Source organism: Vicugna pacos, chromosome 21, assembly GCF_048564905.1.
Source record: "Vicugna pacos chromosome 21, VicPac4, whole genome shotgun sequence".
Classification (NCBI taxonomy): domain Eukaryota; kingdom Metazoa; phylum Chordata; class Mammalia; order Artiodactyla; family Camelidae; genus Vicugna; species Vicugna pacos.
The window spans coordinates 28273779-28300965 of NC_133007.1; the positions used below are offsets into that span (position 1 = coordinate 28273779).

Below are 27187 nucleotides of genomic sequence, written 5' to 3' on the forward strand. Positions count from 1 at the left end.
GCATTCCTTGGTTGCCCTCCTGATCCTGACTCATTCTGAGTAAAATCAGCAGGGACATCTGACCGTGGATGGGGAGGTAGGGGATTGCCCACGTCCTTGGGAGAGGGGTGAATTTGGGACTTGGGACCAGGAGGGCACATCTGGACTTCTTCCAGTGTTCTTCTAGTGTTTCCCCTTCTGGATTTAAAGGAGTTAGTAATGGGGAAATTTAAACCATGCAGGTCTAGACCTGGTTTCCCTCTAGGACCATGTGTTTCATTAGGAAATCTTAAAACCGATAGGTGTAAACCCGTGTTCCTGAGAGTCTGTATGAAATCCAGCTAGAAACTGAATCTACATCCCATGTATTACCCTTTTTGCTCCAAAGACTCTTTTTTTCTCTTCCCTCACATCTGTTTATGGAAGAAAATGGGGATGTGGTTTAGGAACTGAACTAGATTCTTATGATCTGTCACATGCCTCGATGTTGAGGGAAGCATTTGGAGAAGCTCACATGATTTGGACCTGGATCAGGGATTTTAATAATTGAGACAGATAATGTTCATCAGGCATCCCACCAGCTGAGAGTTTTAGCAACAAAGAAAAGTCACATGTGAGTTTATCAGTGCTTATGGCATCGATTCAAGTGCTCTCATAAAAAACCAGGGTTACTGTTTTTGGTTACTTTTAGAACTGATTTCTTCTGAATTTTCTGGGTATATTCTCAGCAAAGCCGTGTTAGGCTGGGAAAGCTATTCCCCAGCCTGGGAGCAATGACAACTTTCAGCCAATAAGCTTATAAAGCACAAGTGTTTTTGGAGCCTGTGGTTTCCCTTCCGTACTCCTTTCTAGCCTTTTGTGTTCGTTTCCTCATCCCTGACGTGAGGGTCAGACATAAATTTCAAAATTGAGGTTTCAGAGTTGGAGAGATGAGTAACAACAAGAAAAGGGCAAGAAAAGATGTAATCCTGCAGTATAATAAATGATATAAAGATGTAGGATGAGGGAGATCAGGACTGTGTCTATTTATCCACCAAAGAGAAGGTAAGCCCCAACTTGGGCGATGTGTTTTGAGGTCTTTTTTTTTTTTTGTCTGCCTTTGAGGCAGCCATGTAAAACTAAATACCTAAGAACTCTCCACCGTGGTACACATGCTCCACATGTACACACAGAAACAATGCAAACCCACTGCCTCCTTCCTTCCTCCCTAACCCCCCTCTCAGCATTTCTGTCTGCACTGCCCTCCCCTATCCAAATTTTCCAGCCAGCAGTTGGAGCTGACTTCCGCAATCCTGGTGGAATAAATCCAGCATCCCTAGTCATCCGTCCACATTATCCACACTTCCCTGCCGAGACGAGCCCAGAGAACAGATCCCGTCAGCAGGTAACATTTTCAGTTTCCTAGATCTTTCAGCTTCTCCTATCTGCCAGTTCTCCATTTTTAGGAGTATTAGGGGTATAGTGATTTGGGGATCAAAATGAACTTTACAGGCTCTGGATGAAAACAGTGATGCTTCTTAGGTCAATTCCTGGCCAAATAAAATCTGCCTGGAAATCTTTAGGATTCCGTCCATAATATGTATATATGTATGTATACAAAGTTGTTAGTGAAAGGAAAGAATATAGGACATCTTATATTCTCAAAGAGTGGCCTCTTGGGTTTTTTTTATTTGGGGCAAAGGTACCAAAAGAGTTAACTTTTCTAGCAGGGAGGAGGAGCAGCGGTGCAGGGAGGTGGTAGCTCAGTAAACACTTATACACTTTTGAGACATGTCAAAGCCCTTAATACTTAAATGTGCTGCTGGCCGTTTTCCAGTTTGCACAGGTAACAAAAAGACTATGTATTCAAAAATTATGCAAGCTGTATTACCTGCTACGGACAAAATTGTTCTTAAAATGGAGGACATGTAATTAGAAAGCCAGTGAAAAAAGTGAATGAAGCTAAAGCAAACTTCTGAGAAACTGTGTGTTCAGTGTTCGCGGAACATTGCTCCTCTGTCTTACATTCTTCTAACAGACTTTGGTCCTGTGGCTTTTTGTCCTGTGAGGCAGTCACAGAGGTTTGGGGGCGTTTTTTGTTAGAAGAAGAAAGGAAAACTTCCCTGCCCACAGCAGCTGGTTGAAATTAGGACAGTTTCCTGCCGGAGGAGGGAGAAGGAAGAGAAAGGAGGAAGAAATGCATATGAAGACTGAGGAGACCGTAAACATCTCATAGTTAGAGAATAGGATATGCTGTCAATTTCTCCCTTGTCCTCTCTGGCGAGCTCAGAAGTATCAAATTTCAGACAAGAAACAAAAGAATGCCTTGAAAAAGTAATCAGGAAGCGAAACTTATTGGAAATCTCTCCTTTGTGTATTCTGGGGACATTGGAGGAGACAGGTCCTGAGCCCATCCCGATTGTCAATTTTCTACCCCATTTCTGGTTGTCTATGCTGTTCTTTCTGTGTGTGTGTGTGTTCGCGCGCTGAATCTCCCAAAGCAAAATACTGAACCAGACGTATCAGCACTGCATCCAAACCCAGACCCCTCCTGAGTATTGTTTGTTTTATCATATGGAAACCACCCTCAATTCTTTGTTTACCAAAGCCTAGTTTTCCTCTGCCTCATGGTCCACAGGAAGGGATTCTTAACTTTGGGTTCATGAACTCCCCAGAATTATTGTATGTGCATTCATTTTTCTGGTGAGAGGGACTACAGTGGGTTGTGAATTTTTGTTAGCTTCTCATGGGAGACTGTGCTTCCCGAAGGTTAAGAACCACATAGCTGGGTAAAAAGGTTCCAGCTATTTCCTCATGCCAAGTAAGGCTAGGAACCCCTTGGCAAATAGAAGAGTCTTCCCTAATTATCCCCTTCCCCAGGATGTGGGGGTTCAAGGTTCTACTATTGCTGCCTGTGGTGAGCTTCGCTCTATACCCTGAGGAGATACTGGACACCCAATGGGAGCTATGGAAGAAGACCTACAGAAAGCAGTATAACAGCAAGGTGCCTGGGGCCCTCGAGGGAGCACGGTGGGAGGGCTGGAACCTGAGGTCTCCAGTCCCGGCTTCCAGACTCCCTTCTTCAATCCCAGTACCTTAACCACTCCAACCAAGCAAACCTGCCCCTGTTCCCTGTTAACATATACTTTTCATTCCTACCCTCAATTCACCTTCCATCAAGTCCTATCCTTCCTTTTCTTTATAACTGTCTTATATTTCTCTTCTGGGAAGACTTCTCAGATAAATGCTATTAATCCGTAAGCATTTTTGCTATATATCTCTTCAGAGCTTTGCATTCTATTCTTCGTATTTTTACATATTTCTTTTTGCTTGCTCTTAATAATCCCATAGTCACTTCCCCAACTAGATTGTAAACCCTCTATGATTGTAAATCGAATCTCTTCTCCTAAAAACCTGCACATTACATATGTAATTTTGTACACAGACACAGTCTGTGCCAATACTGACTATGCTCTGTTTAGGTGGATGAAATCTCTCGGCGTTTAATTTGGGAAAAAAACCTGAAGCATATTTCCATCCATAATCTTGAGGCCTCTCTTGGTGTCCATACATATGAACTGGCCATGAATCATTTGGGGGACATGGTGAGTTGAGCCTCAGCTTCTGGTCTACCTGCCCTGTTTGCCTTGATTCCCCGCTTATGCCTGGCCTCTTTCTTCTTTGTCCCAGACTAGCGAAGAAGTGGTTCAGAAGATGACTGGACTCAAAGTACCCCCGTCTCATTCCCGCAGTAATGACACCCTCTATATCCCAGACTGGGAAGGCAGAGCCCCAGACTCTGTTGATTATCGAAAGAAGGGATATGTTACTCCTGTCAAAAACCAGGTACTCTCCGTTCTCTTAGGTGTGGATATGTAAGCTGGCATGACCTCTCCCTTTTTCTGTTTCTCTGTGTTTAAGGTAGGAGGGCACCAGGAAGAGAGGGCAAGGAAGTAAGGTACCTCTCCCTATGCTAAGAAAATACAGCCTACTCTGCTATTTAACTTACCCCTATTTTTGTACATTTGGGTTGTTTCTGGTTTTTCTTTCTTTCTTTTTTTTTTTTTTACAAATAGTGTTGCTATAAGCACCCATATGCATATATTTTTGTGCACATATACAAGTATTTTTGCAAAATAAATCCTAAAATTGGAATCACTAAGTCACAGAGAATCCTTTCCAGAAAAGGTTTTACAATCTTACATTCTTGCCAGCATGAGAATGTCAGTTTTTCCACGACCTTAATAAATGCTGATTATATCAGGCTGATGAACACCTGATTTAACATTCATTCAACAAATATTATTTTTGGAACCTACTAGATATAGTGCTAGGCAGTAGAGATTCAGGATGACTAAGACATAACCTGTGTCCTCAGGAGATCCTCAATCTTAAAAAATAGAAAGGGCAGGAAACAAAAATGTATAATCCACCTGAGCTAATAATAATAGCTAGTGCTATTTGAGGGATTATTATTGTTACACATAATTCATCTTTTACATGAATTAACTTTTTTAATGCTCATAATCCCATTATGTTATTATTACCCACATTTTACATAAGGAAAGTGAGGTACAGAGAGATTTAGTAATTTACCCAAGGTCACACATCTAGTGGTTTGCAAAGCCAGTACAGTTGGTGCCCGGCTTCTGATGGTTCACCTTTTGATTTTTTGACTTCGTGATGGATGGTGTGAAAGTGATAGGCATTCCATAGAAACTACTTTGAATTTGAATTTTGATCTTTCCCCAAGCTAGCAGTAGACAGTACGATGCATTCTCTTGCTTCTGGGCTGTGGTAGCAAGCTGCTACCACAGTCACATGATCACATGATCACGAGGATAAACAGCCAGTACACTTACAGTCATTCTACTTTTCGCTTTCAGTGCAGTATTCAATAAATTACATGAGATATTCATCACTTTATTATAAAATAGGCTTTGTGTTGGATGATTTTGCCCAATTATAGAATAATATAAGTGTTCTGAGCACATTTAAGGTAGGCTAGGCTAAGCCAGGTTAGGGGTATTAAATGTATTTTTGACTTACTATATTTTCAATTTATGATAAATTTATCAGAGGAAGATGTGTGCTCTGCTCTGCTTTACTGCAGCTAACGGTAACAGTAGTAACAAGTTATCAATAGCAACAATAGCAACAGGACAATGCCACAAAGGTTAAATGAAGGGAAATAGGAAGACTTTGTAGCAAAAGGGACAGGCGCTGGAATTTATAAAATGTATAAAATTTCATTGGGCAGTTAGAAGGAAGAAACAAAAATTGTGAACAGCAATGACTGATAGTTTCTCTGTTGTGCCTCTCAGGGTCAGTGTGGTTCCTGTTGGGCTTTCAGCTCTGTGGGTGCCCTGGAGGGCCAGCTCAAGAAGAAAACTGGCAAACTCTTAAATCTGAGTCCCCAGAACCTGGTGGACTGTGTGTCTGAGAATGACGGCTGCGGAGGGGGCTACATGACCAATGCCTTCCAGTATGTGCAGAAGAACCGGGGCATTGACTCTGAAGATGCCTACCCATATGTGGGACAGGTAAGACTGTCCTGCACAGTCATGCAGTTCTGCAATGGCTCCTTCTTCCCCAGCATGACATTTTGTAATCGAAACAATTGCAGAAGCCATGTTTTCTGTTCCCCTATCTGGCATTCTTGATGGTATAATTTCCCATGGAAAGCCATGAAGATCCACATAGTCTGGGAGAATTTGTGGAGCTTAGGCTACCAAGGTTCCTGGAGAAAAACAGGACAGGTTTATTGTATAGATCTCTGAATAGGTCTCTGTAACTCTCTGCTCAACTCCTACCGCTTCTATCACAAATCTTCAAACCCATCATCCTAATTTCATGAATTACATGGCTTTTTTTATAATATCAGTGTGGGTTTGGGGAACGTTTAAGCAAATTATGTAAGTTAATATGCTAATGTGTATAAAATAAGAAAAAAGTTGCTTCATATTTATTGCAATTTTGGAGATCAACTCATTTCCTCCTATTAGGTCCTTTATTAATAGGAAGATTTTTCTTACTTAAAAGGAAGAAGAGCTGAGGGCTTTTTATATACATAGGGTTGATAGATAATATAATATGGGGCCTTTGCAACAGGAGCCTTTGAAGCAGAGATAGTAAATCTGAGTAATACAGATGATGGCTGTCATGTGCTAAGCCACGTGCTTAGTGCATTTCTCATTTAATCTTCATAACAGCCCTGTAAGGTAGGCTTATCCTCACTTTATAGGTGACGGAATTGACACTTGAGAAGAGAAAATAGTGTATTCAAATTTAAATCACGAGTTACGTAGCAGAGCCAAGATCTGTCAGATCTGCTTACCTGTTGTGAACATTCCCAGGCCTGTCTTCTATGCACATGTGCAAGAATTTCTTCACTAGAATATAATACCTAAGAACAGAATTGTCTGAGTCTTAGGGTACATGCGTCTTCAGCTTTACCAGAGAATGTCAAATTGTTTACCAAAGTATTTGGGAAGATTTATTTTCCCGCCTGTACTTGTATTAGAAATCTCATTAATTCACACCTGCATCAGTATGCTTATCCGGCCATCTGCATATCTTCTTCAGTGAATTGACTGTTTATATCTTTTGCCTGTTTTTAATTAGGTTGTGTTCTCTTTTTTACTGATTTTTAGTCATTTTTAAAAGATATTTGGGTACTAATACTATGTGTGCTGTGGGTCAATTTTTTTCATTCTCTTTGTGATGTCTTTCAACCCAGAAAAGTTCTTAATGTTACTGTAGTAAATTTATTAATTTTTTCTTTGTGATTTTAATTCCTTTTTTGAAATCCAATAGCAAACACATTTTATTTTCATATTTAGTCATATGAAATGATGTCTGTTGCAGTAATATGCTCATTAGTGTAAATGATGGAACAAATCAATTTTGCTGGATACTCAACAACCAACATAGAAACATCACTTCACCACATTCTCATGACATTGACCACATCAAAACAGTACTGTATTTTATCAATATCATACCAGTATTATTCCATATTATGGTTTTTTAGCTGCCAGGGGATACAAGGCAGAGAAATGGAGGTTGTACCTGGAAAATCTTTTAATATGTATACAGTTTTCAGAGCTGTTGGGTCGTAAGTCCATGTTTGAACTCTGGGGCTGCTACTGTAAGATTCAGCATAGTGAAGCTGCTCTAACAGATTAGCCTTTTAATTCTGAATACTTTGGGCTGATGAGTGAGATGACATGGCAAAATAATCTTTTTTTAAATTGTCAAATATCCTTTGACAACTTTTGGTTGTCACTTGATATCAAAAAATTAAATAAATTCCAACAACATATACAAAAAACAAATTCATGTTTACAGTTTTTTCCATATTAATTAATCCAGGCAGCCAACTTAAAGGTTTATCTAATTATATTAAAGAAAAATAAATTAAATACTGTTAGAACTAGTAGTTGATCACTTACCCACTGACAGTTTGCCTCATTTATTCAGTACTATAATAACAAGTTTTTTGAGAGATGGTTTACTAGCTCAGGGACTCTTACTAATTTAAATGAAAATTATATAACATTTGATACCCTATTTTAGAATACAAGGATCAATTGATTTATAACTTCTATTCTCCTGCCCCCTCAAATAATCTCTTCAGCATTTTAGAGCAACATGGAATGATTTTGGTGCCATAATCAATTAAAGTGAAGAATTCGCCATATAAGATATGTGTTCCATTTTTAACATTCTGAATCTTGGACTACTGTTCTCTTTATGTACTTTACCATTTTTAAAAGCAGTTATTTTCCAAAACTGAAAGAATGTCTTCTCATATGAATATGTGAATGAGTGGAAGGAGGTAAAGAAAAACAAAATTTAGAAAAGATCTGATAAGGCAGCAGCCAGATAATACAGTAATTTAATTCTAGCCATAATACAGATTATTTTACTTTAATGTATCATCACATGACATCCTTCTGAGTCCACTCCCTAGATAATTTATCTTACTTGTAGATCTGTGCAGTTTTTGGCACTAGGAGGCATCAAGGGTTTGGATCATATGGCAGAGGACAAATGAATCTTGGGAAATTATTAAGACAGGGGACTACTGTAATCATAGAATATCATCAAATGTTCCCATTATTGTTAATATTTAGATAATGTATTCTTGTAGATGCAATTTTAGGATTTTGAAGGGGTAGTCTGTAGGAAAATGGGTTGCCAAAAAGAATATACCACCTGGACATGGGTTGTCATTAGATTCCATATTTGTGGCTTGGCAATGAAACATATAATCGTTAACTAGACCTGCGAACCATAGTGTTGGAAATTCACAGGCTAAATTGCTAAGTTCTTACTAATTTGTTTTAGTGTCATGTTATGTGCTTTTATCTCTACCTCTCATGAGAGCACAAGGGTCCAGCCAAAACTCTGCCTCATAGCTCCCTGAAGTATGTTCATGGGACCCAGGCCCTCCCTCTAGCTGGACCTTGACCTTGGCCTCCTCCCCACACAGCAGGTGGTGCCTCCCTGCTGCCTATCGAGGCTCACACATACTACATCGCCAGAAGATTACTTGTGTTTCGAAAAAAATCTTATTTCAGAAATATTTCTCTAATCTGAGGTAATAAAAATATTCTCTTTTTAAAGTTTTACAGTGTTTCCTTTCACATTTATGTTTTAAAACCACCTGGGGCTGATTTTTGTGTACAGTATGAGGTATCCACTTTTCACATTCTGTTTTAACAGTTGTCTAAAATGGACAGACTCTCTCCAAAGACTCTAGCTTGCTGCCCCGGACAACACCCAAAACATTGGCACAATTTCTTACTCACCGTTTCATTGCCTGTTGCTTAGCCCTAGTCGTATTTCAACCTTGTTTTTTCCAGGATGAAAGTTGTATGTACAATCCAACAGGCAAGGCAGCTAAGTGCAGAGGGTACAGAGAGATCCCTGAGGGAAACGAAAAAGCCTTAAAGAGGGCAGTGGCCCGAGTGGGACCCATCTCTGTGGCCATTGATGCAAGCCTGACCTCCTTCCAGTTTTACAGTAAAGGTAAGGAGCTGTTCCTACAGAGCACAATCAACTATCTCCTATGATGTGGGCTTGGCAGCTTCTCAAAGTGTATTGAGCATTTGCAGTACTTGTTTCCATATTCAGTCTGAGTCTGCCAGAGAGAAACAGCTGCCACAGCCCAGAGCATCTCTGTTGTAAACCCTCCTGACCGGCATGGGATTCTGCAGAGGGTCTCCTAGAGTGGGAGACCGCACAGGGCAGCCCTTGGATTGAGGAACGCTTCATGTCAATTGTTGGTTTACTAGGTGTGTATTACGATGAAAACTGCAATGGCGCCAATCTGAACCACGCGGTTTTGGCAGTGGGATACGGGATTCAGAAGGGAAACAAGCACTGGATAATTAAAAACAGGTAATGATGGGAACACCACGTTCGTCACTCGATTACCCTCCTAACACTAGACCTCAACTCCAACTTCCCAATATTCCTTTTTTTTCCCCTCTCAAATCAAGAGAAAGTTTTCTCAGACCTTTCAGTTCTACCATCCCAATCAAAGGCTATTAATTCTAGCACTTAATGGCCAGACAGCAGTACTAAAAGTATGTGTTGGGCAGCTGCTCACTGCTCAGGGTGCTTAGTCACAGACACAAACAAATGAGCAGATGTCGGTCTTCGGTCATCTCCCAGCCCCCTTAGAAAGCCAGACCTAGCAAACGAGAACATAAAGTAGCACCAAGAACCAGCAGGAGCTTTGGAATTATATACACATATTTTTCTTTCTTTTTTATATCTTATGTGATCGATTTCTTAGGGAGGTTTCCGTCATCAGTCCATCTATAAGCAGTAGGGAACTGTGTCAACAATGGAAAGGTTGCGTATCCCCTTGTAGAACTTTCTGCTCTTCCAGATCCTTAGGGTGGACGTATATAAGAACTGCTCAAAGATTTTGAAGTCTGTGAAGAGAAATGCTTTTCAGAAAGTAGATATGAACAACAACAAACATCAATGTTTCTTTCCCTATTATTGGGAGCAAATAAAAATGCAGGGCACCTTGGATCCCCATTTCTCTTTAGATCCTGTGACTTTGTCAGGGAGCAGACTTACAGGAATTATTCTTTTCCTTTCCTTCTTGGGCAACACCAGCCTGGCATAGCACTGATTAAATTTTCTGTTCTTGGTGCCCTCCAAGGAGCAGGAATCCTAGACTCTGAGGAGTGCCGAAACCAATGCAGCAGTGTAACCAGGTTGGGCTTGCTGCCTGGAGCACTGGCAGGATAGAACGTGAGGCTGGGAGTTGCCTCCAACCTAAAGCAACTTTTTATATCACCTAAGGGCATCTTTCTAAGAAGGTGTTCCTTCTCCCACAGCTTCTGTCTTGTGATCGCCCTTTCTTGACTCCAGTGCAAGCCCTTACCCTGTCCTTTCTTGATCAAGTGTCAAGGGTGGGGCTGCATCCAGGAGAGCTGGGAATAGTAAGGGACACACCTAGGCAGGGTCCCCTGGAAAAAGGTCCAGGTCCAGGTCTTAAGTAACATGTCTTGGGTAACTGGAGAATTTTTTGGTTGGGGGGAAAAAGGACAAAATTCATGAAAACAATTTAGGAAGATACACAGACCAATCTCCTCCCTCCCTCCCTCTCTCTCTCTGTCTCTGTCTAATCTTCCAGTCTCTCCACTTGTCCCCTTAGCAGTCTTACCTGTTCTCAGAGCTTCATTCTTCTCTTCTGTGGGTTTGCTCCCAAACCAAGGTCACCAGTTTCAGCATCTCTTGCCTCTTTCTTATGCTCTAGAATCACATTTGCAAGATTACTCTTCATGAAACACAAAACTGAATTATTTCACTCTCCCACTCAAAAAACTTCAGTGTCTCCCACACTATGAGGAGCCACAGAGCCAACTCTTTAGCCTGGCAGGAAAGATCATGTGGCCTGACCTCCCACTGTACCCTGCCAGGCACCCTATTTTTCAGCTACGTGATCTTAACGCCTGTCCCATGCTTTCCAGTCTCTGTTAACTCATTTCACCCTCCCCTGCTGGCTTCCCATTTCCACAGGTCTGAATTCTATCTGCCTCTGGGCTCAGCTCCAATGCCACCTCTTTTGTTAAGCCTTTTTTCGTCCTCTTAATCAGAAGCAGTCTGTCCTGTAGCACCATGCCTTCTCTCCATTTCTTGACTTTGACCTCTTTAAAGGTGAAAACTGTCTTATTCATTTTGTAAACCATCAGTACCTAGCACAATACTCTGTAAATGTTTTAATGAATAAAGTAAGGGTGCTAAGTGTTTTCCTTCATTGGTTCCTACAGCTGGGGAGAAAACTGGGGGAACAAAGGCTATATCCTCATGGCTCGGAATAAGAACAACGCTTGTGGCATTGCCAACCTGGCCAGCTTCCCCAAGATGTGACTTCAGTCAGCCAACCCCGTCCTGCTCCTCCGTCCCTTCCGCAATGGGGCAGCACACCGATGTACTTTGGGAGGGAACTGGTATGCCTTTCTTGAAGCAGATGCAGAGATCGTCCGTTCAGTTTCCCTCTGTTTGTGCTTCAAGTGACACTCCTACTACTTTTCTTCTCTTCCCCTAGGTCTTTATTTTTCCATTGTGGCCACAGTAGGAATTTCCCTAACAGGTATGCATTCTTGGGCTAAGATATGTAACCACAGCCTGCCCTGACTGTGTTATCCTGGGGCTGACGCTGCGCAAGTAGGAGCTAGAGAGCTTCAGATAGGCTAGATTCTCACTCAGAGACTAGTTAGCTCTACCAGCTCTAGAGGACTAAGGTGACCTGAGTTCTGGTTCCATATTTACTTCTATCTCTTAAAGGTAGAACTTTCTATTTTTTCCACCCCAATTAATAGATCTATTCACAAATGTTTGGTACGAGTTTACAAGATACAGCAAATGTGTTTTCTGTTTCTTTCTTTGCATTTTCAATGTAAACCATATTTATCTTTCATCTATAATTTAATAAATAGCTATTTAGTAAACATTCATCTTGTGTCGGATACTAGCTAGGTGCTGTAGACAAAAAGATGAATAAAAGATGAATAAAATATATTCCTTATATTTGATGTGCTCACAGTTTGTTTGGAGAGACTGATACATCTTAATTCATTTATTTGCTCATTCCTTCAACCAACAATTATCAAGTGCTTACTACTCGGTATTAAGAATTGTACTAAGTTTCAGGGATTAAATGGATATAAAAAGATTTAAATATTTAATTCTATCTGTATGGAGACCAGATCGAGTGACACGTGATCCTGGGTCCTGAGAAACAGCTGAAGGCCATTTCCAGCGTTCTAGAACCCAAAATTTTGCTGTTACCAAAAGAGGAAATTGAAACTCTTTATAATGATTTCCAAGCAGTATTAATTCTGAAGGAACTTAGCTGGCTAATAGTAAATCAGCACATTTACTAATTTTGTTTCATCTATCCCTCCATTTTTTTTCAGCATTTTAAAGCAAATCCCAGATATCACTTTACTCATAAATATCTCACTATAAATCTCTGAGTGAGGATTTTTTTAGTATAACCATCATACCATTAGCACATCTACAAAATTAATAATTATTTCTTAATATAATTTAATATCTAGTCCATTTAAAAATTTCTCCAATTGTTTAAAGGTGTCTTTTTACTGTCAGTTTACTCAAATTAGTATTGAAACAGTTTTACACATTGAATTTGGTTGTTATTAAGTCTACTGTATTTTTTGACAGTCACCTCCCCAACCTGCACTACCCCCAAACAAACATACTTTTTTTTCCTTGTAATTGATTTCATGGAGAAGCCAGGAGATTCCTCAAAAAACTAAAGATAGACTTATGATATGATCCAGCAATCCCACTTCTGGGCTTATATCTAGAGGGAACTCTAATGCAAAAAGACATGTACCCCAATATTCATAGCAGCACTGTATACAATAGCCAAGACATGGAAACAACCTAAATGTCCATTGACAGATGACTGGATAAAGAAGTTGTGATGTATTTATACAGTGGAATACTACTCAGCCATAAAAAAGAATTTAAAATGCCATTTGCAGCAATACAGATGGACCTACAGATCATCATTCTAAGTGAAGCAAACCAGAAAGAGAAAGAAAAATATCATATGATATCACTCATATGTGGAATCTTAAAAAAAAAAAAGACATGAATGAACTTATTTATAAAACAGAAGTAGACTCACACACATAGAAAACAAACTTATGGTTACCAGGGGGAAAAGAGGATGGGAAGGGATAAATTAGCAGTTCAAGATTTGCAGATACTAACTATTATATAATAAAACAGATAAACAACAAGTTTCTTCTGTATAGCTTAGGGAACTATATTCAATATCTTGCAGTAGCCTATAATGAAAAACAATATGAAAATTAATATATTTATGTTCATGTATGACTGAAGCATTGTTCTGTACACCAGAAATTGACACAACATTGTAAATTGACTATACGTCAATTTTTTAGAGTTTAAAAAAGTATATTCATATTAAAAAAACTTTTCTGCATCAAAATGTCACTCAAGAGAGTGAAAAGACAAGCGACAAAATGGGAGAAAATGTCTGCAAATCATATATTAAGTTAAATATCCAGAAAATATAAAGAACTACAACTCAGCAACAATAGAAAACAAACAACCCAATGCAAAAATAGGCAAAGGACTTGCACAGACATTTCCCCAAAGAAGATACACAAATGGTCAATAAGCACATGAAAGTATGCTTATCACCAGCCTTGGAGAAATACAGATCGAAACCACAGTGAGATACCACTTCACGCCTTTTATGATGGCTATTACAAAAAAGCAGAAAATAGTGTGGGAAGAATGTGGAGAAACAAACTCTGGTACATGCTGATGGGAATGTAAAATGGTGCAATTATTTGTTTGATAGTTCCACATAAAGTTAAACATAGAACTACCATATGATCTAGAATTTCACTCCTAGATATATATCCAGAAGAATTGAAAGCAGGAACTTAAACAGGTACTGGTTCACCAGTGTTCTTAGCACCATTATTCACAACAGCCAAAAGGTAGAAACTACCCAAGTGCTCATCAACAGGTGAATGGGTAAATAAATGTGATATATACAGGAAATGAACTATTATTCAGCTTCAAAAGAGATGAAGTATTGATACATACAATATAGGAGGACAGTGCAAACATGATAAATGAAATAAGCCAAACACAAAAGGACAAATGATTCACTTACATGAAGGATTTAAAATAGACAGATTCACAGAGACAGAAAATAAATAGGCTAGGGCTATTACCAGGGGCTGGGAGGAGGGAGACTGGTGAGTTATTGCTTAGTGGGTACAAATTTTCGGTTTGGAACAAGGAATAATTTCTAAGTGGAGGTTATGAGTGTGTAGGGGCGAGGAGTATTTTGGAATTCTTTGTACTTTCAGCTCAATTCTGCTGTGAACCTAAAACTGCTCTAAAAAGCACAATCTTTTTTTTTAAAATGTCCTGGAAATAGATTGTGGCAATAGTTACACGACATAATGAATGTACTTGATGCCACTCAAGTGTATACTCAAAAATAGTTAAAATGGTGAATTTTATGTTATATATATTTTTTTTTTTTACTGCAATTTAAAACAAGGAATCAAAGAGAGGTCTAGTGACTATTTAAAGCTTTATTATCCAGCCATGTGATTTTGAGTTAAACATTGCTCAATGTTTAATAACAATTACTTTGTTGTTATTCTGGTTTCCTCTGCTTCTCTTACAGTCTATATTAGAAAATTCTGTCCCTCTGTCTTTAAAATATATGAATCTGGCCACTTCTTTACATCAGCCACGACCCAGATCCCCAGTGTAGGTCCCCATCATCTCTCCCCTGGATCCTGCAGCAGCCCTACTGCTCTCCTGTTTCCATGCCGCGCTCTGCTCTGCTGCAACCACACTGTAGTCTGTTCTCTGAATAACAGATCATATCACTTCCCTGTGCAAAGCCCTCCCATTATACTTTCATTTACTTAACCTGCTACACACTGTTCTGGGACACTGACAAAAATCCAAGACCTCATGGAGCTTATATTTTAGTGAATTTAGAATATAATACAAAAATTCTTAAGTGGCCTACAAGCATGATCTGGTCCCAGGCTATCTCTCTGACTTCATTTTAGCCCATGGCCCTCGAGAGAGCAGTTCTCTAGACAAAATTAGAATTCTGTTGGAAAGGAAGTAAGGGGTGAATGGCTGTTGTTAAAGAGTGTTCATACAAATATTAAAAGTGCTTACCAATGTCCCGGCCCCCATGAGACAACCCGGGGCCTAATCTGGTTACTGTGTTCCGTTCTAAGACCAGGACTTCTGGCTGGTGTGTATAGTCTTCCTCATCAAGTTTGGATATGGACCCTTGAGGCCTGACAACCTAAAACTTAAGTTATCTATAATCTAATCTATCTAAAAAATGATGCAGAAGAAGCAAAAGGGTAACTGCAATGAAAGTCTAATCCCGGAAAGCAGCAAATGAATGAAAAATGGTACACAGTTGTCACTGATCCATAACAGACATCATACCCAACCAGGCAGAAATATGGAAGACTCCCTCCCTGGTGGTGGAGTCAGTTTCTTGGCCAGCCAATTGTGAACCCCCAGATTTGTTCCCTGGGAAACTTCCTTATTGTCACCATCACCCGTGGCCTTCCTGCTAAAAGATCTTATTTGTCCTTATTCTCCATGGCTATGCCAGAGGTGGGTACAGTGTAAATGTCTTTCTGGAGACTGACTACTCAACTTTAGTTTGGTACAAGTTGGGAACCTAGAAAGGCAATAGACTGCTAGGCTTGAAGATTCTTTGGCAATACAATTTCTACAACAGCTCAGTAGACTTGGCTTAACTTCTTTTGCTCATTCCCATGGCCAAAGAATTTTCCTAGTCACTGTAGCCAGAAGGATGCAAAGCTATGATGGGCTAGCCTTGGGACCTGTGCCCACCTCTGGAGCTAGGGGAAATGTTGCTTCTCCCTTAACCTCCCGAGTATGTGTTGGGGGGTGGGGGGCCCCATTTAAAAATCAGGATGCTATTGCCACAAGAAGGGGAAAAACAAGTAATGTCCGCTTTGAGACATGCTTGAGCTCAGGTTTTTCTCCACCTCCATTGGGAAGTCAGATGTTCACATTGTGACACGTTACTACACTTGCAAAATAATGTCAGTCTCTGGTAGCTTTCCATAAACTCTTTCCTCTCTCAGGAAGCATATTGGAATGTACATACACCAAAGTGATGTTATTACTGAGATAAGCTGAATCTACTCTAATTAATTTTTAAATATCACTTGCAAATTTTGGTACTTTATTATTACTAACGAATTTCTTGTGACTTACCTTGTAGCCGATTGTAACACATCAAGTGTGTTCCAACAGGTGTTACATATTTGTTGGGGGAATGGTCTCATCTTTGGCACCCCAGGAAGCTTTAGTTATGTCTTACTTTGATCTCAGTAAAATTAACCTTCCTTCTGTGAGCACATTGCCGGGTGGCAGAGAGGCATCCAGGATAATGAGGGATGTCTACTGGGATCCAATAATCCAGCAAATAACGCACCGAGCAGGTAATCTATACAGAAAGTATTAGAAATAATGTATATTTTCAGTGAAAACATTCCTACTTTCCCCAGTGATTCAAGAATGCTATTTTCTTTCTCCTGAGAGTATAAACTGGATAATTTTAATATAAAGTTAATTAATTTTCTCGTCTCCTATACATTATTAAGGGCACTCTTCACCTCACCTTTGTGTACTTCTTGGGCAGAAGGGTCAGTAACAAGTGAGCTATTTTAACTATGGAAATAATGTCTGTTATTAAATTCCCAGCACAAAGGTAATCGCTTGGATAAATTAACAGAGAATAAAACTGGCATCAGTATCATTCGAAAATTCAAAGTCTGTTTCTTTCAGCTCAAACCAGATAGTTCCTCAGAGAAACTTGAAGCAGCTAACTTGCAGGGTGCACAAGGCTAAAAGATGATGGCTTTAAAACCTAGAGAAGGCACTAGGCTTCCTCATTTTGTTTTCATTTCCCTTTTCGACATCATTCAGGACACGTTTCTTCATCTGTGATGGCAGGGAGGCAGCGCTCTGGATGAGATTTACTAATGTACTAGTGCATATTTCCTCTTTTTTTTTTTTAATCTCTACAGTTAAATAAATTTGCAACAGCAAGTACGCCCCCATTTCAAAGGAAACTACTGTGCAAAAATCCGATTTATGGTTTTAGAATGTTGCAGGATGAGTTTTAATTTTATAAAATGCATGAAGTGTACATGAGGACAGACTGTGTAACGACATGTTCCCCTAATGTTTTTAAATACTATCTTTGTTTATAGACTTTTATATACCAGGAGGAGAGCAAAAGAAGCAGAGAAACCTAAGGCTAAAAGCTTCAGACACCACTGCCATGTGAGTGATGAATCTGAAGTGAAGATAAAACATGTAAAAGATTATAATTAGAAAATTAGTCCAATAAATATTTATTAGCTATGACCTCAACACGTATGAAACCACAAACAACACAAAGATAAGTAAAACAGTATCCTGTATTCACAAATCAGCTGATGAGATGAAACCAACTTATGATACAAATAGAAACTAAGTTCACAACTGCTTAGTACAACTTGTTTCTTAAAAGTATGTAGCAATGGAAGATGGTGAGGTAGTCAGAGAAGACTGGGAAAGGCAGTGCTTGAAGTAGATCTCGCAAGGTAGGGAGGCCAAGGGATGGGGATGGCCGTTTCAGAAAGGCCCAAATGACTGTGCAATGTGGGGGCCCGCAAGACCAGCCTGACTACAGAAGAGGGTGAAAGTTTAAAAAAATCTGTTCTAAATTGAGTAAAATGCTTAAGGATGAGCCAGATTATGAGGAAATGCAGCAGGAAACAGAAAGCATTTGTAGAAAATGGCGCAATAAAAATGTGGTCTAAAAGTACAATCTGGCAGTGATGTACAGAATGAGATTGCAAGGTAGACTGGATCGAAGGCTGTTGAAATAATTTAAATCACAGCAGTAGATATTTATTGAATGCTTACTGTATCATTGCCTTCTATACCATGGAGGATACATAGATGAGCAAGATATACATAACTCCTGTACTTAAGGGGCTAACAGGTAGATTTGTATGGGAAAGACGTAAATAATTGTGATGTTAGGTAGAGAATTAAGAGGATGCTTTTTCTGTTCTCAGAATCTATGAGTCTGCCACCAGAGAGTCTCAAAGTGCTGCAGAGGTTCAAAAAGAGACATGAAGTTCAGAATAAAGAAAGGTGTTTTTGGAAGAGATATCTTCCAAGACAGGCCATTGTGAAGAAAAAGCTGTGCTGGGCTAACTCGTAAATCTAAGTTAATAAGTGTTGGTTTGCTGATTCCCTGCTCATGTTTTTTTTGCTAGCCAGCTGGATTTTCAGAGAGACATATCTAGCCTTGAAATGTTGGTTTGCTGCCTCCCTGCCTCTACTTTTGTGATAATGATGCTGCTAAAGCTGTTCCATGTCTGTTGGCTGAATAACCCAAGCTTTTAATTAACCCTGTAAAACCTCATTCAGACATCTTGGAGGTGCTCAGAGCCTCGGAGCAGAAGCCCCTCTGAGCCCGTCGGCGTAATACATCTGAGTACTCCAACCCTCCGAGTGGTGCTTGTTTCTTGGCTGGCCTGTAGTTTCCGTAACACCATGAAGAAGGAATAGGATTTCAAGAGGCAGCAATGCAGGAGGGAATTCCAGACAGCGGGAGGCAAAATGATCCTGTTGGAAAAGTGCTACTTTAAAACTGTGTTCAATACCAGGTCAGCAACCAGTTCTGTTCTCTTGAGGAAGTTATAAAACCTCTCAGAACTTAACTTCTCCTCTGTAAAGTGAGGATAATAATTGTACCTAACTCACAGCATTGTAAAGACTAAACAATGATGCACAGAGAGTATAGCACATTGAGTGGCATGTAATTGGGGCGTCCAGCAAATGTTAGCTAAGACTGTTACATAAAAAGTGAATAAAAACTGCAGAGGATAAGGAGCATGGATGTTCTGGAAACATGAAGAAAACTAGCTATTTTGAGTATAAGATTCATGTGTGAGGATAGTTGTCTTAGTCTGTTTGGACTGCCGTAACACAATACCATAAACCAGGTGGCTTATAAACAACAGAAATTTATTTCTCACAATTCTGGAGGCTGGAAAGTCCAAGATCAAGACGCTGGCAGGTTCAGTGTCCAGTGAGGCCCCCTCCCTGGATCCTAGATGGCTGTCTTCTCGCTGTGTCCTCGTGTAATAGCAGGACCAAGGGAGCTCTCTGGGGCTCTTTCACAAGGGTCCAGGTCTGGGGCAGGAACTGTTTGGCATAAGCCTGCAATGGCTTGTCTTATGAGAAAGAAGAGAAGCTATGAAAGAGCACTAACGTCGCACCAAATACAGGGGCTCAGGGCTCAGGAACAATGTGAATGTTTCCACCGACCAAAGATGGGAAAAGTGAGTATCAATATGGATAAAACTGTGTTGAATTAAAATACCTAAAATATGGTTAAATCTATGAATTCATGGTACAAAAATAACTCAGTGCTTTTGCAACATATGGACCTTAATTTGGAGCTCAATTCGAATGAAAAAATGTATAAGATGGGGAAATGAGAATACTGACATGTTTGATGACATTAAGAAATTATTGTTCATTTATTTGAGATGTAATAATGGTTCTATGGTTTATATTTCAGAGTCTTTATCTTTTAGAGATACACAATGGAACATTTATACATGAAATAACCTGATGTCTAGTATTTACTTCAAAATAATCTGTGTAAATTGGGAGTGTAAATAAAGCAAGATTGGCCACGTATTGATAATTGTTGAAGCGGGATACTGGTTTCATGGGGGCTCATTTACTATTAGCTCTATTTTTATATGTTAAATTTTCTTTCATAATTTTTTTAAAGAGAGCTAGATGGCCACAAACATGAAAATGTCTACTGCAGATAAGATTGTTCAACATTCTAATGATGTTGAGTCTTCACAAATTTATATATGTGTGTGTATAATAAATTTTACTTATAATGTATATAGTAATTCAATATAAGTATATCAATTTAAATAAAAACTCTGACAGAATTTTTCAGGAAACTTGATAAACTGATTTTAAAAACTCATATGGAGAAGTTAACAGGCAGAACATGTTAAGACAACTTTGAAAAAGAAGAACAAACATAGCAGTGGCAGGGGTAACTTACCCTCTTAGACATCAGCATATTCAAAGCTATTTTAATTAAAACTATGCGGTACTGAAGCAGCAACAGATAAGAAGAGCTCAGTGAGCTCAGAAACTGACCCATGGAGACATGGATTACATGACTGAGAATTAGACAACAGTGATCATGGGTGAGTTCTGTTAAAATGAGTAAGGCAGCTTTTCCTGGGAAATCATGGAGGAAGCTGGGATTTCAGAAGCTTAAACCTAATTTTTTCGTAACTGATTTTTCCCATCTGAAAACTGGTGTTTTTAGGTAAAGTGAATAATCAAAATGACGAGGGCTTAAAGGGTAAACGTGTACAGGTGTTGTTTCGCTGAGTTTGTTCTGTTGCTCTCCTCTCCTGGGGGCTCTTTTTGGTTTACTGTACCCACTTCGTCTCAAAAACTGTAGGGAGAGAGCCAGAGGTAGCCAAAGGAGTTAGATTTTAAATGAAACTGAAATGAAAGCTCACTTCCTCATTGCGGATGCCTCATGTGACAAGTTCCAATTTCTTTTTAAAGTCAGTTTCACTGAAGTCTCTTTGCTGCCTGTGAAATCTCTGGAGAGAGTCCACCTTCCAGCTTTCCTGACGTGGGAGCACCTGCTGGTTCCATCATGTATGTACTGTCTGTTCTTCTCCTATTTACTATACTTAGACCCTTTGTTTGTGTTTTTAACTTGCTCTGCCCGCTAGGTTTTACATCGTTTCAGGAAGTAAACTAAAAAATCATTGTCGCTCAATTTGCCTCTCGTTTTTTTGACTAAAAAGAATCTATTTTTGAAAAGCTAAAGTCTACTTGAACATCTACAGCCTTAGGCTGAAACGTAGCTTTCTTCGGAGTATACTTTGAAGAGTTACATTGCTTAAAAATCCAGCTGTTTTGAATTAAAAAGAAATGGAAAAGAAAGAAGAATCCAGTTTGAGGCAGTTAGTCACCAAATTTCTGTTGAAGTCTCTTTGTATTAAATACAGAAATGGTGTTTTCAAAAGTAGTTAACTGCTTCTTTTGAAATAGATATTTTGATTGCTGGGGAAAAAAGTTTAAACGGTACAATGATCCAAGGATGTGAAAGCAACACACAGGAGCTGTCTTTTAACTACCTCTGAATGTTGTACATATTTTAAGTAGAGCAGTTAAGAACAGCTCGTGTATTCAAAAATTATGAAGATAATCTGATTTTTTAAACGTTTGCCTTTTTAAGGATTTTTTTTTTTGAAAGGAGGACAGAGGATTTCCCTTGGTTAGATTTGTTGGCAAATCCTGTAAAGTCCCTGCTTCCCTCATCCCTCCCTGTAAATTTGGGTTCTTAGAGATCAGGAAATTTTTGAAAATCACTTTTTAAAGTGCTACTAAATATTGGAAGTGGTATTTCAGACATAAATATGCTGTTACTCCCTGTGACTATAATTCAGAAAATTGCCTGTATAATTCTGATCTGTAAGATTCTGTCCCTTTGAGAGACTCTGCGCTACACATACATGCAGCGAATCCTTACTCTTCCTATGTTACCTTCCCTGTAACAGGATGAAACGGCTGGTTTGCGTGCTCCTCCTGTGCTCCTCTGCGATGACACAGCTGCGTAAAGACCCCTCTCTGGACCGCCACTGGGATCTCTGGAAGAAAACCTATGGCAAACAGTACAAGGAAAAGGTAGATGGGTTGCCAACTGAGCAATTTGTTTTTACTCAAGTATCCTCTGCTTTCTTCCTCTCAGAATTGTATTCTTACAAGCAGTGTTTTCAATAAATGTTACATACTCATTTCTTGCCAGATTCTGTTACTGGAGATCCATCAGGAAACAAAACAAAGTTTCTGTTTTTATGGAGCTTATATCCTAGAAGGAAAGATAGGAAATAAGTGAATGAATAAGCAGGAATATACCATGTTAGATGGTGATAAGGGCAGTAGAGGAAAATAAAGCAAGACATGGGGGGTCAGAAGGGCCCCAGGTAGTGTCTGTGAGGGGTTGGGAGTGATGGTTCCACGTATGTGACAGGATGGTCAGGGAAGGCCGCACACATAAAGTGACACTGGAGCAGAGAATTGATGGAAGCCAAGGAGCAAGCAGAGTAGATAACTGGAGTGAAAGTTCCAGGTCAAGGGGAGAGGAGTGGATGTTGGAGGGACACAAAGGCCTGATTCAGTCCCCGGCCCCGAGGAGCTCTGCTGGAAGTTATTTCCTGCTCTCACTTCCCACTTTGTACTTTTGTTTTTATTTCAAAACATACTTCTTGACTGATTTTAAGATCTTACCCTTGGCGCCTCAAGTAACTCCTATAACTGTATGATATTTCTGAGTTTATAAGCAGGATTACATAATTACTTCTTTGGTGTATTATTTTTGTATAAAAAATGACACTTTTAGTAGGACGTGCGCCCCGAGTTGTTTTCTTAGTCGTGATGAATTTCACCCTCACCCACTTCTCTTCAGGACCAGGCCTCCAGTTTCAAGGTTAATTCGAGTTAGATGTGCAGTTAGCACCACTATCTGGTTAAATGAATGCTGTCTTGCTTTTTAATGATGTCAGTCCTAATCATTAGGAGGAATGAAAATGACTTTTGATTGGTATCCTGCCATTCAGATGTATCTCAAAGTCCACTTCTTTTTTTCCTTTCTTATACTTCATTAGGTTTATTTTTTCTTTATTCCATTTTCTGCCTCTAGTGGTTTGGAAGTATATCTGTACATGTCCATTACTGTGGTAACAATAAAATCTTGCTTCCAAGTAGAGGGGTTGCATCCAGACTTATTGCCTAGAACCAGGGCCTGGGTTCTGACACTCAATAAAATGAGGCAGAAAAGAGATGTTGCTACCTGCTCATTGGGCTAATGCTTGTTGAAAACTATGGCCTTGGGGGTAAGGCTGAGGGCTGGCAATTCTGGGAGGCACTATGTATATTGTAGCCCATGGAAATGAAGCGTCTGGAGGACAACAAAATCTATATTCAGAATATGAATTCACTCTGGATAAAATTAAAGTAACAGGACCAAAAATGATTTTTAAAAACTATATCTAATGGAATGACATCAACACAAATGAATAAAATATTGTGAAATATATTAGAAATCCAGTTAGAGATCTCAGGAATGAAAAGAATAATTATTGAAATAAGAACTCAGTAAAAGGGATAAACTCCAGACTGGAAAGAACTGAATAGACTCAGCAATCTGGAAGGTGGTACTGAGGCATTCACAGAGAAGGCAGCATAAATTTCTTTTATTTATGAAAATAAAAACGGAAAATTATGAAAATGCAGGTAAAAGATGAGAGAGAGTTTGTGGTTCCAAAATACATCTGATAAGAGTTTCTGAAGAAGAGAATTAGATGGAGTGGTGGGAAAGAAACATTTGAGGAGGTGCTGGTGGAGAATTTTCCAGATATGAAGAAAAAGAAGTCTTGAGTCCTCCAATCAAAAGTGCCCTCCTATCAAAAGTACCCCGGAGAGGAAACTAAAGAAACCCACACCCAGAAACACATAATGAAGCTGCAAAACATCAAAGAGAAAGAGTAAATCACAAAAGTTACCATAGGTAAAAACAGGTACAGCAACTCGACTGACGTCCGACCTCTACTCTGTAATAATAGAGACCAGAAGACAATGGAGAAGTGTCTTCAAATAACTGAAGAAAAAGAGCTGAAATTTATAATCAGCTAAACTATATTTTAAGAGTGAGGGTAAAAAAAGACATTTTAAAAGGGCCTATAATGATTAAGCGATCTTACCACTTACAAAGGATATATTTCAACAAACTGCAATTTCTAAAAAAAAAAAAAGTGCTTTAGCATATTGAGGAAGGCCACTGTATATCTAAAATAATATTAATCACCATCAGAGCAATTAAGAGCAAGAATTAAGATTAATGTATGATTTTACTAGTTGTTGGATAAATTCACTTATTTGCATGCTCCCAGACAGACCCACATTTAGTAGAATGCTTTATAACATGTTTGTTTTCATTGTTGAATAGTTATTTGTGCAGGATTCAGTATAACGATGTTCTTTTTCTTCATATTTTAGAATGAGGAAGCAGCACGGCGTCTCATCTGGGAAAAAAATCTAAAAACCGTGATGCTTCACAATCTGGAGCATTCAATGGGAATGCACTCATACGACCTCGGCATGAACCACCTGGGAGACATGGTAGGTAAACTACAAATAGTCCTCCTTTTATCTCCAGGTAAGCAGGATTTCTATCTCCCCAAAGGCAATTCGAAGGTAAACAACAAAAAGTAGTTTCTGTATGTGTACAAAGTTAGAAAACAGAATTTAAGGACAGAAGAATTTGTATGGATTCCTTATTTAGTCTTATTGTGACTGCTTTCCTTAACGATTCCCTTCTTTAGAGGAATGTTTTGAACTCACGGAGCACTATTACTTTCATTTGTATTAATTCTAGAAAGCATTGCCTAAAGACTACTCACAATCTTGTCAAGTTACCTTACATGTGTATGTCTACGTAGACAGTGTGATGTGTTCCACCTGCTTTCTTAATGGGGGAGTGTGGGTATTTAATATCACAAGTAATCTCCTGTTAGTTACTAGATTCTGTTCTACCCTACGAAACTTTATCACTATGGCCAAAATTAAGAGTCATGGTACCCCTTGGAAGCGAATACCCTAAGTAGAATAAATTCCTAATTAAATGCAGGAATCTCCTTTGTAATTCTTTATCAGAAGGAAAACCAGTTCAGTCCACTTTTTGACAAACTTTTATAAAATTCTGCCTTGCTTTGAACCAAAAATCTGTCTCCTTGTAACTTTTAACTTTTACCATTTGCTTCTCCTTCTGAACACCTAACTGGGATGCTAATGCAAAGTGTAAGACTAAAGCGAGCCAGATAATTCACCTACCAGTTACCTACGTTGGTCACAAATACACTAGTTTTTCTCAGTTATTAAATATATTCACAGTTACAGTTAATTTGGATATTGAAAACAAAGATATAAGTAAAAGGAAATGTGTCTTTGTAGACCAGTGAAGAAGTGATATCTCTGATGAGTTCCCTGAGGGTTCCCAGCCAATGGCCGAGAAATGTCACTTACAAGTTAAACCCTAATCAGAAATTGCCTGATTCTCTGGACTGGAGAGAGAAAGGGTGTGTTACTGAAGTGAAATATCAGGTGAGTAGTATCATCCGAGGCCTCTACCCCAAGTAGAGATCCCTCTTCCTTATATACTTAGTCTCATTACATAATTTGGCAGTGAACCTTATAGTCAGCTATGTTTCTTTCTAACTACTTTTGCTATTCTTGTCTTCCCGACCATCTCATGAGCTCCTTGAGGGCAAGGACCACATAGCATACTTTGTATTCCCCACAATGCTTAGAACACCAATAGTTAGAGCCACATCAGGCAAAAACTGTGAACTAAGCAAATGCGTCTTTAAGACCAACGTGTGGCATTCATGCTATCCATCAGCTACACTTGACCCTTCACCAAGCCAGTTACTTGAGAAATGGTATCGTGTGTGGGGATATCATTCAGGAGGTTTTTCCCTCCATCTCACTTATGAATTTCAAGGTCCAAGGAGAGGAAAGAACTAGAGCTGAGACTGGCCTGTAAATTACCCATCAAGTTCATTCATGACTAGGCTTGGATTGTTAGACTAAGATATAAGGATTTTATAAATTTGTTGCTATGTTTTTGTATTTCCTTTAATTTGCTTGTCCAAAAAAATAGGTCTAAAAATCCTAAATTAGTTTTAGTAAGCTAAGGATAAAGCACATGTATCATCTTGGAAGTCAGGATTGGGGAAAAGAATCAGTGTTCTGAGCAGCTGCCCCCACCAGTGACCAATGAAGAGTGTAAAAATCAAGAAGTGAATGGAACTGCTAATCTCTTGCTCTTTTTCAGATAGATATTTTTCTTTCAGCTAGTTTGGGTTTTTGTTTTTTTTTTTTTTACTGGAGTTCCTCTAAAATAAAAGTTTGGGAAGACCAAATAAACTACATATCTAGGTGTTAACTAGAAATAATTTAATGAGCTCCTTTCCCTGGATGCTTGCATTTTACTGGGTGATTTTTGCTTTAACCAAAATCAATTTGAATTTGCTTCCTTCCAGCAGAGAGCAAAGCAGGATGAGGGGAGGAGAGAAAGAGCAGTTATGATGTGGTTCTGGACTCTCTGCACCTTTTTAAACTAAAGCAGCTTTGTGTTTTTCTGCTTGTTTATACTTCCCTGTAAAATATCTTATGACCAAAAAAATTCTGAAGCTAAAAATGTTTGAAAATGCTAAACTTATGTTTCAGGCCTCATTTGGCAAGAGGAAGGGTATTTTAGGTCAAGAGAATCATCCCAATTCCTCTCAAAATCATGCAGCATTGGTAGTATAGTGGTGAGCAGAGCTGCCTTCCAGTTCCTCTTAAAATCACTTTATGGTTGGCATGTATCTCCCTAATTAAGGGGGAAAATAGCTGAGATTTGGTACAAGCTCAGTAAGTACTCTTTCTTAATACATTTGAATATGGCAGTTACACTCTGTGCTCAGCCATTTGTAAATCTTTATTAAGGTTGAACCTTGCCCAGAGAACAATCCAGTATTCAGTCTTCATTCTCATTGTCTAAGAGAAGAGGAAACTACAGTGGGGCGAGCTTTTCCTGGCACTGCTGACAGTGCTGACATGTTGGGAGTTGCCCAGTCTGTGTAACGGAAGTCATCCTTACTGACTCTATGATGGTCCTTGTGACTTTGTCTCTGTTTTAGGGTTCTTGTGGTGCTTGTTGGGCTTTCAGTGCTGTGGGAGCCCTGGAAGCACAAGTGAAGCTGAAAACCGGAAAGCTGGTGTCTCTGAGTGCACAGAACCTGGTGGATTGCTCAACTGAAAAATATGGGAATAAAGGCTGCAATGGCGGCTTCATGACAGAGGCTTTCCAATATATCATTGATAACAACGGCATCGATTCGGACGCTTCCTACCCCTACAAAGCCATGGTGTGTCACAAGCAAACTTTTTGTGCTGCCCCTTTACCTTATTGCTATCACTAAACTAACTGTACTAA

At 39.2% G+C, this 27187-nt stretch overlaps 2 protein-coding genes and 1 long non-coding RNA gene across 5 annotated transcripts in view; 2 read left to right on the top strand and 1 right to left on the bottom strand.

The window, feature by feature from the left end:
• Window positions 1–12018, top strand: CTSK (cathepsin K). Its single transcript, XM_006216952.4, has 8 exons — window positions 1–1363; window positions 2839–2962; window positions 3441–3563; window positions 3649–3804; window positions 5283–5501; window positions 8829–8994; window positions 9261–9366; window positions 11259–12018. Exons 2-8 carry the CDS (start codon window positions 2840–2842, stop codon window positions 11356–11358), a joined length of 993 nt encoding a protein of 330 aa, XP_006217014.1. The 5' UTR covers window positions 1–1363; window position 2839; the 3' UTR covers window positions 11359–12018.
• Window positions 10486–18741, bottom strand: LOC140688116 (uncharacterized). The gene is made up of 3 exons (XR_012062871.1): window positions 18505–18741; window positions 16300–16531; window positions 10486–10740 (listed from the first exon to the last, which is right to left on the bottom strand). It is a non-coding gene; the product is annotated as an uncharacterized lncRNA (long non-coding RNA).
• Window positions 18135–27187, top strand: part of CTSS (cathepsin S) — a 19799-nt gene continuing 10746 nt past the window's right edge. Inside the window, exons 1-6 of one of the 3 annotated variants that reach the window (XM_072946627.1) lie at window positions 18135–18752; window positions 20704–20799; window positions 21708–21834; window positions 24205–24327; window positions 25159–25308; window positions 26892–27119. In XM_072946627.1, coding sequence (XP_072802728.1) covers window positions 20798–20799; window positions 21708–21834; window positions 24205–24327; window positions 25159–25308; window positions 26892–27119 — 630 coding nt within the window. In that variant the 5' untranslated portion in view covers window positions 18135–18752; window positions 20704–20797. Of the gene's footprint in view, window positions 18753–20311; window positions 20331–20664; window positions 20800–21707; window positions 21835–24204; window positions 24328–25158; window positions 25309–26891; window positions 27120–27187 lie in introns of those variants that run through there. The other 2 variants (XM_006216950.4, XM_072946626.1) reach the window with 2 other exon arrangements.

Bases quoted from the DNA above. Each gene is read 5' to 3' on its own strand.
- CTSK (XM_006216952.4), top strand. From the start codon at position 2,840: ATGTGGGGGTTCAAGGTTCTACTATTGCTGCCTGTGGTGAGCTTCGCT. The intron at 2,963-3,440 runs GTGCCTGGGGCC...TGCTCTGTTTAG, and splicing joins GAAAGCAGTATAACAGCAAG to GTGGATGAAATCTCTCGGCG. The intron at 3,564-3,648 runs GTGAGTTGAGCC...TCTTTGTCCCAG, and splicing joins TGAATCATTTGGGGGACATG to ACTAGCGAAGAAGTGGTTCA.